This window comes from Drosophila bipectinata, chromosome 2L, assembly GCF_030179905.1.
Source record: "Drosophila bipectinata strain 14024-0381.07 chromosome 2L, DbipHiC1v2, whole genome shotgun sequence".
NCBI lineage: Eukaryota > Metazoa > Arthropoda > Insecta > Diptera > Drosophilidae > Drosophila > Drosophila bipectinata.
In genome coordinates, this window is record NC_091736.1 from 16,921,945 (window position 1) to 16,939,534 (window position 17,590).

Below are 17,590 nucleotides of genomic sequence, written 5' to 3' on the forward strand. Positions count from 1 at the left end.
CCTGGAACTGTGTGCGTTGTCCTTTTTTTGGCGTTGGATGGGAAACAATTGTTGTTTTCACACCATAATCATAAAAGGTACAAGCATAATTATTATTTTTATGTCCTTGGCACTTATTGTAAAGCAGCAAATTGCCTGACCACACATAAAATAGCAACCCTGGACGGCTGGATCCTACGTGGGAGCCGTCCTTTACGATGAGGCAAGGCAGACTCTTCCAGAGAATCTCAATTGTCTGGGAACTAGCAGTTTCCCAGAGAACAGAAAATTGCCCGGGAAAAATTGTAATTTTGGTCCTGTCCTCGCCGGCTAACTAATGTCCTCGCCCGGAACATCCTGCTCTCAGTTAGTGAATATTTATGATTGCCGGCCAGAGAGGAAACGGAAAGGAATACAAGAGCAGTCCCTAAACTCTTTTATTTTTCATTTTCTTGCAGAGCTCTTAGTTCTCCAAAGAGGTTTATAGCACAACTAAATTATGAAAGATATGAACAGAAAGTCTATTAAATGAAAGAAAAGATTTAAAGCTGCTTTTGATTTAAAATTTAAGGCATTCCCCTTGAGAAATAAAACCAACCACTCTCAGACCCCACCTAGCTACTACAATAATATTACTTAAAATTCTTTTTGCACTCCAAAAATAAATAAACTGAGCACCCATCACAGCTTTTATATCGCCCGCCCACTCAGGGGCTTAGAAAATCATTCAATTGTGCAGGTAAATGGACTGCAAGCGACAGTCCAAGACCTCCCGTACCCAGTCAGACTCATAAAAAAGGGTTAAAAGTCCTGAAACGATTCACATACAATGGCACAAACATCTCCCAACGCAAAAAAAAAATCCCTTCAATGAAGAGTGAGCGAAAAAAAACCGAAAAGGACCAACCCAAAAAAAAAAGGGGGCTCCACGTCGTGGTCAGACTTAATCACTCTTATCCGGACGGGCCTTCGATGATTCGTAATCCTTTTAAATGCCCCTCTCGGGTAGATTTATTAGCTGCACGTGATAGTGCCCTCCTTTCCAGTTCAGCCCCACAAAAAATCGCTACAAAAATCATCAAAATCCACGCCCCGAGTCCGTTTAATGCTAATTTATGAACGGGGCTGAGTTTGCATGAGGAGCGCAACTTATTCATGAGCTGCCTGAAATATGGTTCCGAATAAATGGGTATATGTATTTCCTCTCAGTGCATTTGCAAATCGTTGGGGGAATTATAAACTTTCGGCGAGGGAATGCCGCAGTGGCAGTGGCAGTGGCAGCGTCAGCGGAAAAACCATTTTAATTAGTAATCCCCTCCAGCCAACTCTGCGTATACGTATTATTTATTTTGGAATGGTGGAACATTTGATGAACAATTTTGGGTGTGGAAAAGGAATTTAAAACGAAGAGCTAAATGATATTCTTTTTTTTTTTAGATATTTGTGTAAAATTTAGATTTAAAAGTGGTTTGTGATGAATACCTATCGTTATCATAATTGCCAAAAGTTCAATATATTTTTTTAATAATTTAAAAACCTTCCAAAAATCACTCCTGTTTTAAATTTTCATTATTTCAAAGCCCTTTTGTTTTGGTAGTTAAAAAAAAGAGTAACGTGAAAAAATTTGGCAAAATTATGGCAAAACTTTTCAACAGTTTCGAACAATAAAAAGCAAATGGCGCTGGATAGAACTTGCCACCAGGATGACACAGCCCATCCACCTCCAGAGCCGCCCACTCACCTACCACCTCCCACTCTGCCCCGTGGTCTCTGATATTTTGTGTATGAAGGGAACCGCCTATTAGTAGTTAGTGCAAGCAGGCGGTGTTCTAACTTTTTAATAAATACAATAGAGGCGGCGGGGCAGAGGTTCTCCCTGGGCGCCACTTTAGACAATGAAGCGTATAATGCTAAATATCGCTCTTCTAACCGCATCCAGCTGTCGTATGCCAGCACCACCCACGCCCCACCCACCCATCCTTGGCCATTTATGGTGTCTCTTCCAACAACTATGCTGAATAATTTTGTACGCTGCGCGGTTTGGCAACAATTGCTTTCATTATGGAACATTTTTTGTTCGACTGGAGATGCTGGGCATGGTGGTGGGCAGAGAAGGGGAGGCTATTGGATACTTTGGGGTAATAGGGGGGAACAAAGTGGTTAGCTCCACCTTGGGAAACCCCTTGATGTTGTTACATCTGCTCCTGCTGCTGCGGTTGTTTGTGTTTGTGCTTGTATTTTGTATCCTGCGGCCGCAGATACATTATCCAAAATTTGCATAAAATAAATAAATTAAATATGCCAGACATGCGGTGCGCCGTTGGTCGCCAGGAACAACCGAAGTTGGCCAGGCCACCAGGCACTTGGGGAAAAAAATAGTTACAATAGAGTCTGGAGTCTTTCAGGGAGCCCTATAAAAATGGGAAAGACTTGAAGACCATCCTTGAGAAAACTTCCTCTTCTTGAAGCTTATTTTAAAACCATTTGCGAATCATTGCAAATGACTCTACATTTTCTCTCAGTGTCGTCAATCTTTCTTCATTCCTTCACTTGGACGTCCAAAGTTTTCATTTTATTATCACGCTGAACTAGAGAGCGGGTGGCAGAAATAGTAGAATAGCTTGGATAGCCTGGGATATCCCAGGAGCTTCGAGTGGTTGGAGGATGTTGTGCCCATTGAACAGATGCAGCATTTTTGAAGTTGTCCAGGAGTCTCGAAAAAAGGATGCTCGGGTCCGAGGCTGGAAACGTGGCAAAAAGGCAGCCCGGATGCGCTACGTTGCGTTTGCTTGTCATGCTCTGTTGCGTGATTTTTGTCCACCCCCCTGTTCCGGGTCCAGGATCCCACCGCCGCTGCCACCACTCCTCCTCATAGCTTCATGCACGAGTTGTTGTCCTGGCTGCTTTTTGGCATCCGCTGCCTTATAGAGCACATGGCCATAGTCTGCGGCATTAACTTCATGCCGCTTCATTTTGTTTTCCACTTTTTGTTTTTTTTTTTCTCTGTTTTGGTTATATTTTGAAGCTCCCTGGCTCCCTGGAAATGGCCGCTACAAAATTGGTTCGTTTGGTCGCCGAAGGCACTTAAATTTTCACTCCAGCGGCATTTTGTGCTGCCTGATCCTGATCCTGATGTTGATGAGGATGGTGGCGATGGCGGTGGGTTTGTTGTAGTTCAATTTGTGCGCTGCGGTTTAATGAAATTTAGTTGTTAGTTGCTGCACGTTTAGCTTTGCATAGATGTGCCCCTGCCACACGCCACACCCACGACTCCCCCCGAAAAAAAGGAACCAACCAGTTCAAACGAATGGGCGGCGCTCGGTGGCGTATACGTGATGTGGAATTTGTGTACGTTAAAGGGTAATTGTTGTGGGAAATGGGTCTACAATACAGATATGGAGTGGCCAGGGGCAGTGGCAGATTGGTAAGCTTGTGTTCTTTTCGAGCTGATTGAAAGGATTGTGATATATGAGCAAAGAGCCTTGTTTCGACGTGATGTGAAAGTTAATATTAAACTAGAATGTATGTTTCTTTGCAACTTTATGCTTAATTAACAAAACTAAACTTGAAAGAATCAACTTTCCAAATAATCTTAATTACAAAGAGACCCCTAAAGTCCTCAATCATTTTATTTGGATTATCAGAACATTTAAAATTTAATTAAATTTCCATATGCCAGAGAGTAATTAAAACAAGTTTAGCTGACAAAGTTGCGCAGCTAAACCGCAAAAAGCAGTCCCGAACCCGTGTAATAGTGACTCTGTTAATCCCGACTCTACAAATCCCTCGGAATACATTTAACTCTTGCCTCGCACTAAGTACATTGTAACACTCACACAATCCCAAACAATCCAGAGACACAGGATAACACAGGACTGGGTTAGGGGGGGAAGCGAGGAAGTAGTTAGGGGGTGGCGGACGAATTTCGACACATGTTGCCGCAATAAAAATGTCAACACACACATAAAACATCTTCTAAAATGGCATTTGCAGAAGGCAGCAAATTCCGAGAAACCTACCAAAAAAAATGAGAATATTTTTGAAGCATAATAAATGGAGCTCTGTCTGGTGCGGATGGAGAGGGGGATGTGGGGTAACTCCAAGGATATCCCCATCCTCACGTGCTTAAAGCTGCTCCCACTCACACAGATTCAAACTCACTCACACACGTGCACAATGCCGGCCATTAAACACGCATTCTTTGGCCATAGAAATTTATAGACCAGAAAGGCAAGACGACGGAGAAAGTGTGAGAGCGAGTGAAAGAAGGGAAAGCGTAGCGAGAAAGTATCTACGTGTAAGTGTGTGTGTGTGTGTATGGAAGGGTAGGGGGAGGAGGTGGTAGTGCGAAATGTGTCGCGCATGGAGTCGCGAGTTTTACTTTCACTTTTGGCAGGACTTTCATTCAAGGACATGGAACAGACGACAGCACGTCAGCCATTAATGGCTATACCCGGAAACTAAAGGATACTTTTTGGTAAAATACTCTAACAAGGGGTATTACTAATGAGCTTATATGTTTTAAGGCTTAAGGTTCTAAAAACCAACACACCAGATGAGCTTTTTCTACCTTTTAAAAAAAGACTCTAGTCGATATTTAGGAGCAAGGAAGTGTATTATATACTTCCTCCATTGTCCTTGAATTATTTCCTTCATCTGCCAACATATTTCTAGTTTGTCAGCTGAACTGATCTCTCCTACCATCCATCCCCCCCAAACATTGCTGTGAGCTGAATTTAAAAAAGTGGCCCAAAAGAAAAAAAATCTTTGGCCAAGGGGGGCGTATCGCCTTTAATGAGATAATCTGCGCTTCTCGTCGTTATTTTACGTAATTGAAGGTTCACTTGCAGACAAGCCCCATTCTTGATTACCAACTCGGAGGGGCTTGGGGGTGGCAACTGGCCGTAATGATAGTGGTGGGCCTGCAGCCTGTACGTGCGTGTAACTCCAGGAGGGAGGTGGCTGGCAAGGACTCCTTCGTTAGACCTCCCTCTCCACTGAGCCGTTGTCTGCATTTTTCGGTGGAGCTGCCTGGGATGGTAATCTGCAATAAATGAGGCATGTTGGAAGATTTATTTGATTGCTTTATTTAATATTTTAGAAAAGGCAGATGTTCCGCCCACCTCCTGGCCGTACTGGAGTGAGATGACTTTAGAGTTGGCGTTGAGTGGCTGGCTATGAATTATGAGTGATATAATGAACAATATACGCATCTGGGGGTGAAAGTGCCAAGGTGAGCATAGAAAAGGTGAAAAGCAATTGGGCTTTGCGTTGAAAGGGAATGATATATGATTTGGATGTGCAAGCACCAAGGACGATAAGTTATGGCACATACTCGCATGTGAGTGTGTGTTCCTTCATTTTGCAGTAATAAACCGAAAATGGTGCGAATTCTGTAATTTATGCGAATTTAGCTCTAAATAGGAATTAATATTGTTTTGCTCAAGTATTTGTTGAAGCTTTTTTAAAGCCTTGAGCAGACTTTTAAAATAATTGAATATCTTAAGCCCAGTCTTAGCATTTTATATCTCACCTTTAACAAATTTCCATTCATCAATTCTGATTAATCCCAGGCCCGGACGAGTAGACCCAATTTGCCAGGTGGCCCCCAAAGGACAATCCACAATTAAATGCTCCCCTCATGGCGACATCGTTTATCACTTCGCGGACTTCTCTGGCCAGGATTCTCTAGGCTCTCTGTCGACCATTATGGTTGCTTCATTACCAGCGATTAATTTTGATTGTTTCGACCAAGAGACGAGCAAGAAAAAGCGCCCGACGAAGCACTACAAACTCGAAATCTTTCCAGAGCTTCGCTGTTAATTTTTTCGGTATATCCACCCGTATGGCAGGGGCACAAAGAGGGCCATATTTCACCCAACAGGAGACAGAGTGCCAGGATGCGGAGTGGGAACTGTGACCAAAATTAAGCACACAGGACACAACTACACGAAAACGTAATAAAATCATAATCGTCGGATCAACACAGTCATCAGCGGTGTCACAACAGGCCACCAGGAGATGATGACAACAAACACACACCAGCCATTCCGCCAACCGACTTCGAAGGACGCCGAAGGATACCACAAGGCGACCCAAGGAGCCCCAGCCGTCGTGGCAGAAGCAATTGCCAGGCGAAACTCAACGGTAATTACAGTAATAATTCAAAAGAGATTTTCCCCCACCTCCAGCTCCTCCAACTCATCGTCCTCCCAAAAAATAGGAAAAAACAAGAGCCAAGCTAAAGGGAAAACTGAATAGGAACAGAAAACTGAGAGACAATGAAGACGACGTTGCAAGGACCAAAAGTGGCAATTGCCAGGACGAGGACTGAGCCCGAGGACAGTGGTAGAAACTACTATTTTTAAGGTACTTGTTAACGAAATTATTATAAATTTTCAAGTTAAAAAATTGTATTAAATAGACCTCTTTACTTATTATAGCTACTTCTTGTCAGAGCTCAGAAGTACCGGCTATCTTATAATCTCAAAAGCATATTCTTTTCAAAAACTATAGACCAACAATCACTGTATCCCCTTGAAGAGACCAGGACCTCACCCGCCCACGCACATGAAGCGCTGATGTGCAGCTTCCGGTCCTAAGCGACGCACAGGTGCAGGCTAACGGTAAAGCTATAGCCAAAGCAGGGAATGAAAGAGAAGGACCAAGGGCTCCACTGCCAACCGAATCCAGCCAAGCACGGCGAGCCATAAAAACTTTGGGCTGGGAGTTGGTTGCCCAACCAGGAGGTGATGATGAAAAATGCGACAATGAAAATAATGCCCGGCACACGCATCTCCGTCTCCATCTCCGTTGAGATCTCCTTCTATATCCTTGACTCTACGACTACGTCCACATCCAATCCGGATACCGAATGAGGGCTGAGCCAACGCCAGCGACGTCCAGCGGCGATGGGAAGCTATATAGAAGCCATTCGAGGCACTTAAAGACTCGGCGGCGGCGGGTCGATGCCATTTTTGGTGTCTGGGTGTGAAAAAGTTTAAGTGGCAACAACGACAAAATCCCTGGATTTACTTTTATGCACTCTCACACTCGGCCTCCGACACCCACTCACTCGCTTTTTGAGTGCAATCTGAGAGGTGAATGTCGAACAGTGTAAGCTTCCAAAAAAAATAAGAAAAAAACAGGAAAAGTGGAAACTTTGACTCGACTCCCTTTATGACTTTTTGGCGGCGTTGAAAGTCGTTGAAAGTGTCAATATTGCGTTATAGCATCACGTGGCAAGCTCTGCACCTTTGGTTACACTGGGAGAAATTACATTTTTTGGTAATTTTAAACCAATGATGAAGGTACTCCTTATTCAAGGAGTACTACAAGTACTGGGTATCATAGAGTCTCTGATATTCTTTACTGGTCACCAATTTTTCTGACTACACCTGCACCATTGTAGCCAATCCCAGCTGTGTGTTGATGATGATGGCTGTCTAGGATTAGCTATGCGTGTGCCAGTCCCCAGTGGAGGGGGCAACCACTTTAGCTACTTATTCCCGCCTTGTGCACTTTCAAAAAACGCAACACGAAACTTTTTTTTAACCCGGCACGCTGCACTCTGTGAGGGTGGGCTTTCTCCAACCCACTAGCCTGTACACTCTCGGATCTGCTCTGAAAGTTTGGGCGCAAATGATACCAATAAACAAATCCCATTATACACGGTGTATCAGCTTTACGTTGGCTGCTCGTCCGCTACGTGAGATGACTTTCAACAAAAATGTAATACAAAGGATGCCAACCCCTAAAATTTTCATCAGGCTATTGTTTCACTTTTTTTTCGTCTATGAGTTTGGCTTTTTACTTTCCCGGGAGGCGTGAACATTTTGGATTTCAACGAAAAATGCCTGCACATGAGTTCCACTCCAGATAAGAATTGAATATAATTTTCAAGTAAATATTGATATTCTAGCTCTTAGAAATATCCTTTAAAGTAGTTGCCCAGATTAGAGTTAAATGGCTTTTGATTTTCATTCACTTTCCGAGGCAAAAAGTGAAATGAAAACTACTTTGAGGAAAGCCAATTTTCGAGTCCATTATGGGCCAGGACCGGACAGCTCTTAGCTAATAACATAATCCCAACACTTAAGCCACTTTGCATCTGGCCTCGCTCACAAATCCCCAGTTGAAAGCGATAAATGTTTTAAGATTCCAGCCGACTCAAACGAAAGTTGCCTTTTAATGAACTCGGTGCATTAAAAATATGTGCCCAACTAAGAGCATTCATTAAAAAAGTTTTTCCTTTAAATGTGAGCGCAGAAAGAAGCCAAAACTAAAAGAGGGGCGGAAGAAAGGGCGTGGCTGCCACAGCCGTTACAGGCAGAGGAGCCGTAAATCCCAAGAAAAGCTGCAGAAAGTTTGCGACTTTCCCCATTCATCTTACAAGTAATTTCTGACTGGACTCACGCACTCTGGACGCTGGATTCTGGACTGGGGAGCCAGGACATTCGGGCAGTAGTCCTTTGGCTTTGCCACTTAAGTGCTTAAATATTTTTCTTTGTTATTCGACCAGAAGACACTTCAGTTAGTGACCGTCTCCGCTTCACGCTTGCCTAAATATTATTTAAGCAAAATATAACTTTTGATTGTGTGCCTTCTCTAATCACATTTCCATGAAGTCCCCCTCTGGTCAACTTGGCCAACTTTCTGCTGATTAAATGTTGGCCAAGTCCACTCCAAGCTGATAGCACACACTCGAAAGGCGAGCGAGACAGATTTTCTGGCTGGAACTTTAAAGTTGGCCAAAGCCTTTATCTAATTGCTTTGAAAAAGTTTTCGGGCGACTCGATGCAAAAGTCACTTTTGGCTTGTGGCCTAAACTTTACCGGCCAAGATGCTGGCCGAGAGTAACCGTTCACCAGGTAAGCTTATCCACATAAGTATGCCATGGTGATTGTGTGTCGGTATGCATGAAATGATCCTGGCGTGTCATCATCATCATCTTTTCACCCGAAACGAAAAGAAAGGCCGGGACTTAACCCGACCTCATCCATGACAGGCCAAATATAATTTCAATTAAAATGCTTGCCATGGTAACTGGAGCAGGGTAGAGTGTCAAAGGGCAGGAAAGCCACTGAAAGAAATGATTGGCAGTTGCCTGCAAGTGTATGGGGACTGATGAGAGGCCGCACACAAAGGAAAGATAATACCGGCATACTAAAGCCCAGCAGGTTGTTGCCAAAATGTACTGAACTATAACTTATATGTGCAACAAAGGCATAAGGAATAAAAAAAATGTCTGAAGGGGTATCCTTCTGAATCCTTCCCATTCCGATAGCCCGCTGGGATCTTTGTGCCCCGCGGCTTCCATTGATTAAACTTGAAGTTTTCGGCCACCCGCCGTTCGCTCTTTTGGAAGTTTCTTAATTTTCTTGTAATTTCCCCGGCACTGCTGGAATTTCTATCTGCGAATTTATGAGCAACAGCGTAAACTATTTTTATTAGATTAAAAACACACAAACCAAAGGGAAAGCAGGGAAAAATGCGTTCTGAGTTCGCTGGGAGTTGTGAGTTCTGTCCGCCTGCCTGGCTTTGCTTTCTCCCATAATTTGCTCTAACAATTTTAATCGCATTTACGCGAGTAGAGTCGAGAAGGGAAAATATTAACAACAACAATGTTGGAAAAGCGCCCAGTAGAACCCAGTTGAAGCCGGCAGAGCCCAGTAGCTCAGTGGGCGAAGCTTTTCATTACGGAATTGTTCGTGCGTAAGAATGTTGCAGGCGGCATTTTCAATTTTCCGCCCCCGCCAGTGTTCATTTATTATGAATTTAGCAATTCGTGTGCAAAAATTTACTTCATGCTCAACAAAAGCCCCCAATCCTGGCTCAACAAAAATAAACGAAACAAAGAAAATGTCAATTGAACTTTTGCATAGCCAGCCTTTGTTTTTCCAGGCCTGGGAGGAATGGAAATAAATGATTTATTTGATACTAAAGGGTAATTTGGGTATGCCATGCAGCCTCAATATTAAATTATACAAATATTAACAAAAAATCAATACATCCATGCCAGGATACACAGAGTCCCTTCCTTTCATTCTACGATTATATATCCTTTTTGGGCAAAGGCAGCTATCCATCAGGGTCCTGAGTTACGGGTCTCTTCGTCTGGTCATGGCCGTCGCTCGTGCAGAATTTTTATTGCTTGATTTAATTATTAATGCGACTTGCAGATGTCACGAACAAAAATCCTCCATCCTCCGTCAAAAGGATCCCATCTAGTCCACCTCAGCTTAACCCTTTCGTGCCACAACGCATTTTGATGCGTAAAAACAAAAAAAAATGGAGCCATATTTTGGAGGCAAAGGGTTCATTGAAGCGGCAACGGATTGCATTTTTTATTATTTATTTCGGAGACCAGAGTCTTGAAGGTGGCTAGGCCAAATGACTGCTAGATACCAAGAAATTCATAATGAAATATTTATGGTCATAAAGCAATGCGGAAGGCAAATGGTGGCCCCGGCTGCTCTCATCCTCCTGCAGCTCCAATTTTTGCTCCTTCATCACCATCATCGACAGAAAGGGTCGCCGGGATTGGATTGTTTCTGGAGTGGGATCCGAAATAAAATAAGGACTGACGGATGGGGGCAGTCTGGAAAAATCGTTGATGGTCGATCTGTGCGGTAAACGGAAGTCAACGCAGCTGCCTGGAAATGATTATGATAAGAACCCCGCCGAACATTGTCCTGCGTCCCATGTCCTTTTGTTGACTCGCAGTTCTGGCGGTAGTTTATACACAGCCAGTTTATGGAGGTAGTTCTGCGGACGTTTTTATGGCAAATAAATTGCTTAGGTACTGGGTTATGGACAACCGGGGAGCTCATAAATATCACAGCAACCGAAAATCACGAAATTGAATACGAGAGGTGGGAAATCATCGAAAAAAGTTTGTATTTTACATTCATAGTGGCTATACTTTTTTAAAGCCATACTTGGTGCTTAAATTGAGATTACATGCTAATACTTATTTAAAATATCCTTAAAGAAAATATCCTTTAAATCCCCGCTTAAATTCTCTTGAAAACCCAAAGTCCACGTCTTAACCTTCAGAAACCCTAGGTGGCAAGTCCTTAACATTTCATCCTCGCGCTTTCGCCGGGAAAATAGAAAGAAAAACATAAATAATGAACAGTTTACATAGGGCATTAAAATGGCTGGCTGAAATGGCCACAATAAATATGCAACTAAATCAAGCTTAAATGTGCTTAACAATTTTGAACAATAATGTCCAGACCACAAGTGCGAAACCTGGCCCTAACGAGGACCTCTAACAGTTGGGAAAACTCCAGTAACCGTAGTGCCATACACCTTCCCCATGTTTATTCTTCCGAAACCCATCCATACATGTGTCAAGGGTAGAGAAATATTACGCAGCCGGCGGAGAGCTCATTAGGAAAGGGCGGACGGACTTTACGGATGTCGGGATGCTTGGTACGAAAAAGGTTTCGTAGAAATAAATTTGCACCTTAACGCCTTTAAATGAGCAACACAACCGTACACCCTCATACACACTCACAACTGAGAACTGAGAACATGGTGTTGCCAATTACCCGGAAGTATGCGAAAAGCTTATGCGATAAATTCGGTAAAAGTGCCAAAAAGGTATGCATCGAGGAGTCTGCTGTATGTTTCCAGACGAAGGTAAAACCAAAAAATTCCCAACCCCAAGGCCCACTTGCAAAGTCTGAGGTTCAGTCTGGTACGGGTCTGGTCCGGACTCCGGAGCTGTGCTTTTGTGGCTTCTCCAAGTCGTCTTTGGCGTCTTTGTTGCCTTTCCACGCCGGCCACGTAGCCAACACCTGCGTCCAACCAAACCCAAAGCCCCCAACCGCCGTGGACCATAACAAAAACTCGAGTGGGTGTTGCCGCAGAGTCAAAGTCGGGGGTAAAGTTTATGTTGTGCCACCATATTGAAGGTTAAGTTGAGGCTTTAATAAAATATCATGCGAACTTTCGCAGCTGTCCGGGGATTGGCCAAATCATACACACTTGGCCCAAAGCATACCCAGGCATATATCAATATAAAGTTGTATTTACGAGCCTCCCCACTCACACTGCATTTTAAACATATTTCATTAAAATGTAGGCTCGATTGCAGGGCTTCTGTTTTTCGCGGCTTTCAGGTAATTCCCCGGCTTTTGCTTTATGGCTGAGATATACAATTTTATATGCCCGCTTTTGGCCAGGTCTTGTTGCGTTGTCTGTTTGGATGAAGCAAAGCGTGAAATATGATTGTGATGCCCTACAGATGAAAAAAGGGGCTTCTTGGTTTGTTAAGCTTGTTTTTTAAACAACATATCATGGTAATGGCTTAAAATTTTTTAAAAAGCTACTAAATATTTTTCTTAGATTTTAGAGTTTAGCATTAAATATTATTAAAGGGTATGTATAGACTTTAAAAGACATATAATACATCCTCGCTTTATTACCTGGGCATCATTTCATGCTAACGTAAGCGCGAATTTTGTACCTAAGCTGCCACCTAAGCTCCTTCCTCAACACACACCCCTCAGACTTGCCACACCCCTCCCCACAACAAAGGGAGGAAAGTGCCTCAAGTAGGAAAACAAGTGTAGCTTCCAAAAAATGGGCAATCAACTCCAAAATGGCCCACCTGTCCTCCATCCACCCCCTTGAAACTTCTTGTTACTTTTTAATACTTTTTACGATTATAACATTGTGTAAGTGTCTGCTTAGTGAGAAAAGGGAAAACTCAGTCGGTACAAAATAACTTCTGCTTTCGGTGGCAGAACAACCCTCCTTAATGAAACTCGAAAGGACCTCCCCCCGGCCACCCACCACGTGACTGTTTATCCCTTTTGCCACTTATGTTTGGTTGTTTTCTTAAGTTTACACTAAACAACCACCCAAACAAAACGCCGATGAAAAAAGAGGACACTCAGAAACAAAAATCAACAACAAGCAAATATCATAACAACCCTTGGGGAGTGGAATTATTTATTTTATTAAGTATACGCAACGTATTAACCCGACTCACGACTTCCACATGCTGATAGTCTTTTCGTGTAACTCCGTTTGTCGTTTGCCGGCTCCGTTTAATTGTTAACATTTCATTTAAGCCAACAAAGTGGTAAGAGTGGGATAAGGGAAGCGGAGAGCGAGGTCCTGGGCAAAAATTCATTTATCAAAACGCTGCCCGCATTTCCGCGATGAAACCCCTCAGGATAAACTGACTGGCGCCAGCAGAAATGGCAGCCGAGGTTCAACCCAAAATCTAAATCGTTGTATGCAGAAGCATACATGAAAAGCGGTGGGGGGAAGGGACTTTTGGGGGGATTCCCACACAGGCACAGTGCCTCGAGGAAGAAAGAAAACGGAAATGAAAAAATCTATTGCCTACATTTGCGGGCATTGTGGGAGGGCAATGCATTTAAGCTCCTTTTCAACAGATTTTTATTTAAATCTTAGCTTTATTCCTTGTAAAATATTTAAGAGTTTATAAAAAAATATCAAAAAGCAAAAACTAGTTTCTGAAACCACTGTGTGTGTCTCCTTCCTTGCCATGACGTTTGCGTATGTCAAAGTTATCTAAATGAAAAATTGACTTTCATACAGAGCACAGAGCGTGAGGGGGGCGGGGGTTGTGGGCGCAGAACTTGTGGGCGGGGCAAATCATCAACGTTTCGTTTGCGCATCGCTTTCAGTCGAGTTTCCGTTCTGTAGGATTTCGCATTTACGCATTTCCTATTTTAGATGATATTTCATACTTTTTTGCTGACAGCAGCAACGGCCGCGGCAGTGTCGGGGGAAAGTGGAAAAGGAAAGAAAGTGGGGCGGTTGAACTGCACGAGGGTGGAGGGGTGGTATCAAAACGCTGCCACCGTTGATGATGATGATGTGCGTTTATTATTGTTGCTTTATGGCTTTGCATAGATAGATGCCAGAGAGTGTGTTTCTGCATGTATGTGTGTGCCACTGACATATCAGTCCCCCACACCCCCCCGCTGCTTTTTGCCATTTGTGTATTTGCCTTTGGGATTATCAACTCATTGTGTCAGCGGATGCAAGGATATATATATTTTCTCATAGGGATGTCCTCAGTGGACCTCCTGGTCAGCTTGACTTCTGACATTTGCCAATTTGGATAGCCATCCATTTTGTTTTTGGGTCCCTATTTAAATACCATTTATAGATAGATCGGTTATTAGAGTCTAAGCTCCCACCTGCCTTCTTAAGCCTTTTTTGACTTTAAAATAAATTTAACTCGAAACCTAAACACCCATCTTTAAAAATGATTTAGCCATTTAAGCTTAACGGCTCCTACGTGTCTACTTAAGTGCCGCCCCATTGGCTAGCCCAAAAATTATGCTGCAAAATTGTTGCAACATCAATCATATCTCGCCGTTCCCATCTGGCCATGGCCAAGACAAACAGAAGGGAAAAGGCCAACTGTAACACTCACCCGGCATCACCCACGCAGAACGTGCCAATAAATTGCAGAGGAAAAATAAAATAAATTGAAAAACACTTTGATGCCATCAATAAACGCTGACAAAGCCAATGCCAGTCGACCAGCTGAGGCCAAGAAAAGTTCACGACATTACCGTGAACTAATGTTGATACTTGGGCATGACCCCTCGCTATGGCATCTACAACTTCGACGACACAAACAACTCAAACAGACATAAAATATAAAAATCATTTTAGGGCAACTGCATTCTGGCAGCCATTTCGAAAAAAAATGACACTCGAGAAAAATGATATGCTTATTATTGAAAAAATAATAATATAAAATATCCTTGCTTTCAAGACTAATAATAAATTAAAAATAGTATTTCAAATGCTTTTGCTTACTAATATTTAAGTAATATCCTTTTTTGAATTATTTTTCAAAAGTGTATCCTTCTAGCCTTTTTTCTTTGATTTTTTTATACTTTTCTTGGCAGCTGTTCCCTTTGTCTCAACTGTCTGTTGTTTTTTTGGCCTCTGACTGCCTTTCTATATACGACTTTAAATTAGAACACATTTCTATGATTGCTATTAGGAGAGCGGAAGGAAAGGGCGGCAGGGCAGTGCAGGCTCGTCATAAAGTGCGACAGGCGCCACTTTGTTCAATAGTTTCTGTCCTTTTTCGTTCTATTTTTGTTGGCAAGTCGGCAATATGCCAAACTGGCAACAGCTGCGACTTTTCAGGCCTACCAGTCCGACCAGGCCGACCAGTTTTCTTCTTGGCCATTTCTGCTGGCCAAGCTTCTGTTGCCATTGTTTGTTGTTTGCTGTTGGCAAGGATATTGGGTTGAGCCCTTTTTGCCGTTTGGCCTACTATCGGGCCTTAGTCCTGGCAGCAAATGTCATAGGGATATGTGAGTGGGTTAAGCTTCAAGCTGACTTTGACTTTTGTCTTCCTAGTTTTTGCTGCGATTTACTAAAAAATCCCATCCTTTGTGACCTTTTTTGCCATCCCCCCAGCAAGTGTATGTAATGGGGTATCCTTTTTTGCTTGTGACACATTTACATTGAAAAACTTTACCCTAGGCAGGCTAAATCGATGACAAAGAAAACATCATAAATTTCGGGGAAATATGCTTTGCATATATGGGTCACGGATTAGGAGATTAAAATGCTTCCAGTTAACAATTCAAAGCTTAGATATTAACTCTTCTAAGATTTAAAAAATATAAGAAACTAAAATGGAGTAAAGAATCCCTTCAACTCTGCCTTTCTATAGGTTGACTACATAGTTCAACCAATTTCCCTTTCCCTAGACACATTTAGTCCCAACACAGCTTCGGTTTTAGCCAAAGTGAACTTTGCACTCTTATTGGTATTAAATATTTACGACAATGCTCTGCTGGCAGCGAATTTTCAAGAACAAAACCAAGAAAAAGTGAAAAATACAAAAGTGAAGTGAGCCTGGAATAATCCGACTCTCAGGCAAAGTGAAATCCAAGCTAAATGGAATTCACTTAGCCATGGCAGATGATGATGACAGGGAGGATGAGGATAAAGATGAGTCAGTTCCAGGCTCTGAAGCTGAAATCTGGATGCTGGATGCTTGAATCTGCCAAGTAGCCGCCTTTGGAAGTGTCTATTTTTTGCTTCACCGACGCGGATTCCACGAATCGTTCTGTTTGAGTATCTCCTGCAGGCGTCGTCTTTCCTTGGCGGTGAGTACCTGGACGAAGATATCCCTTAGCCTGGGCCTTCACCTTAGATTTAAACAGTGTCTCACCTGTTCGAGGGTCTCCAGAGTCGAGTTTATTTCCCGCTTCGAGTGCAATGGCAGCCAAAGTGTTGTTATAGCGAAAGTTCTAGAGGAAAGTGAAAATTAAATATTATTGAATATAGGTATCCCTGAAAATTGATTTTTCCAGGTCTCACCTGTGCACCCTCATGGCATCGATGGCACATCGCTGCATCTCCTCGTGCTTGGCCATTTCCCGGCGGAAACGTTCGTTGTATCGCCGGAAGGAGGCCGCGTAACGCTTACGACAAATATCGGAGCTATTCAGGTGGATCCGGGCGGAGATAGGGAAATTGTAAAATGTATTAAATCAACGGGAAATTGCAATTTTCACACAATTTGATTTGAACGGAGCGCCAACTTACTAGGTTACCTCCTTCTCATCCGGCGGCGGGCGTTGCCCGAATCCCACTCTCCTGGCCAGGAGGACGCGATACCACTGCTTCTGCAGGGCATTCATTGGCCGCTTGAAGGGATTCTCTCCGCCGGTATTGTTGGCTCTCAGCTTATCCATCCCGAATGGTAACAAGTTTTTCCCGTGTTTCCCGTTTTCCGATTTCCCGTTTTTATGCCAAGCACTTAGTCAGAGATTTTCCACAGAGCTGCTACCAGGCTTCCCAACTCCACGGAACTGAGCCCTCGACCCAAGGGGTAGGAACCGAGCACTAGTAGGTGCAGCTGGGACTGGGATTTGTTTGGCTGTTGGCAGGGAGCTGAGTTTATCGAACCAACAAGAAGCCAAGTCAACAATGGCTCGACTGATAGGATACGAAACGCCAAGTGGGTAGACATCAGCAACTGTTGCATATGGGAATAGATGTCACTACACTTGGAAATCATATAAATAAATAAGAAACTATTAAATATACATATCATACAATTTATGGTGTTTAAGAAGGCTATAGTATAAGTAAGTCTATGAGTATTTCAATGTATTTCTAAGTAAAACCTATATTTCTATGGAGAATTCCCCCAGTGCATCGCCTACTTTTACCCCACTTTCCTATGAGCATTCGAAATGAAGTCGTCTAGCTGTGATTTGTCAGGAAGTGAGCTTCGAATGTGGGTTAAATAAGAGAATAGATTGCCAGGCAATCGCATTCGATGAGTTTATTTCCACTTTCCAGCTGCATATCGAATGCACAAAGTGTGCATTTAGTTGATTAAACGAGATACGAGAGTGCATATTTGAAATTGAGATCGCAACAGTCATTCGCATTTTTTCTAAGAAGGTGGGGACCACGATTTAAAGTACACCATCTATGTGAACTCTTGACTTTTGACATTTAAAAAATTAACCCATAAATATAAAATATGAAAAGGGCGACCTAAGCATATGCGGAATACATAATGGGACTGCCAAGACAAATGTCTTTCAAATTTAGGCCCGCCTGCTGC

General features: G+C 42.9%; 1 protein-coding gene across 1 annotated transcript; it reads right to left on the bottom strand.

Annotated features, from left to right (window-relative positions):
- Positions 1-15,999: 15,999 nt before the first annotated feature.
- Positions 16,000-17,115, bottom strand: LOC108132276 (uncharacterized). The gene is made up of 4 exons (XM_017251605.3): positions 16,558-17,115; positions 16,330-16,452; positions 16,181-16,259; positions 16,000-16,123 (listed from the first exon to the last, which is right to left on the bottom strand). Exons 1-4 carry the CDS (start codon positions 16,704-16,706, stop codon positions 16,049-16,051), a joined length of 426 nt encoding a protein of 141 aa, XP_017107094.1. The 5' UTR covers positions 16,707-17,115; the 3' UTR covers positions 16,000-16,048.
- Between the last annotated feature and the right edge of the window lie 475 nt (positions 17,116-17,590).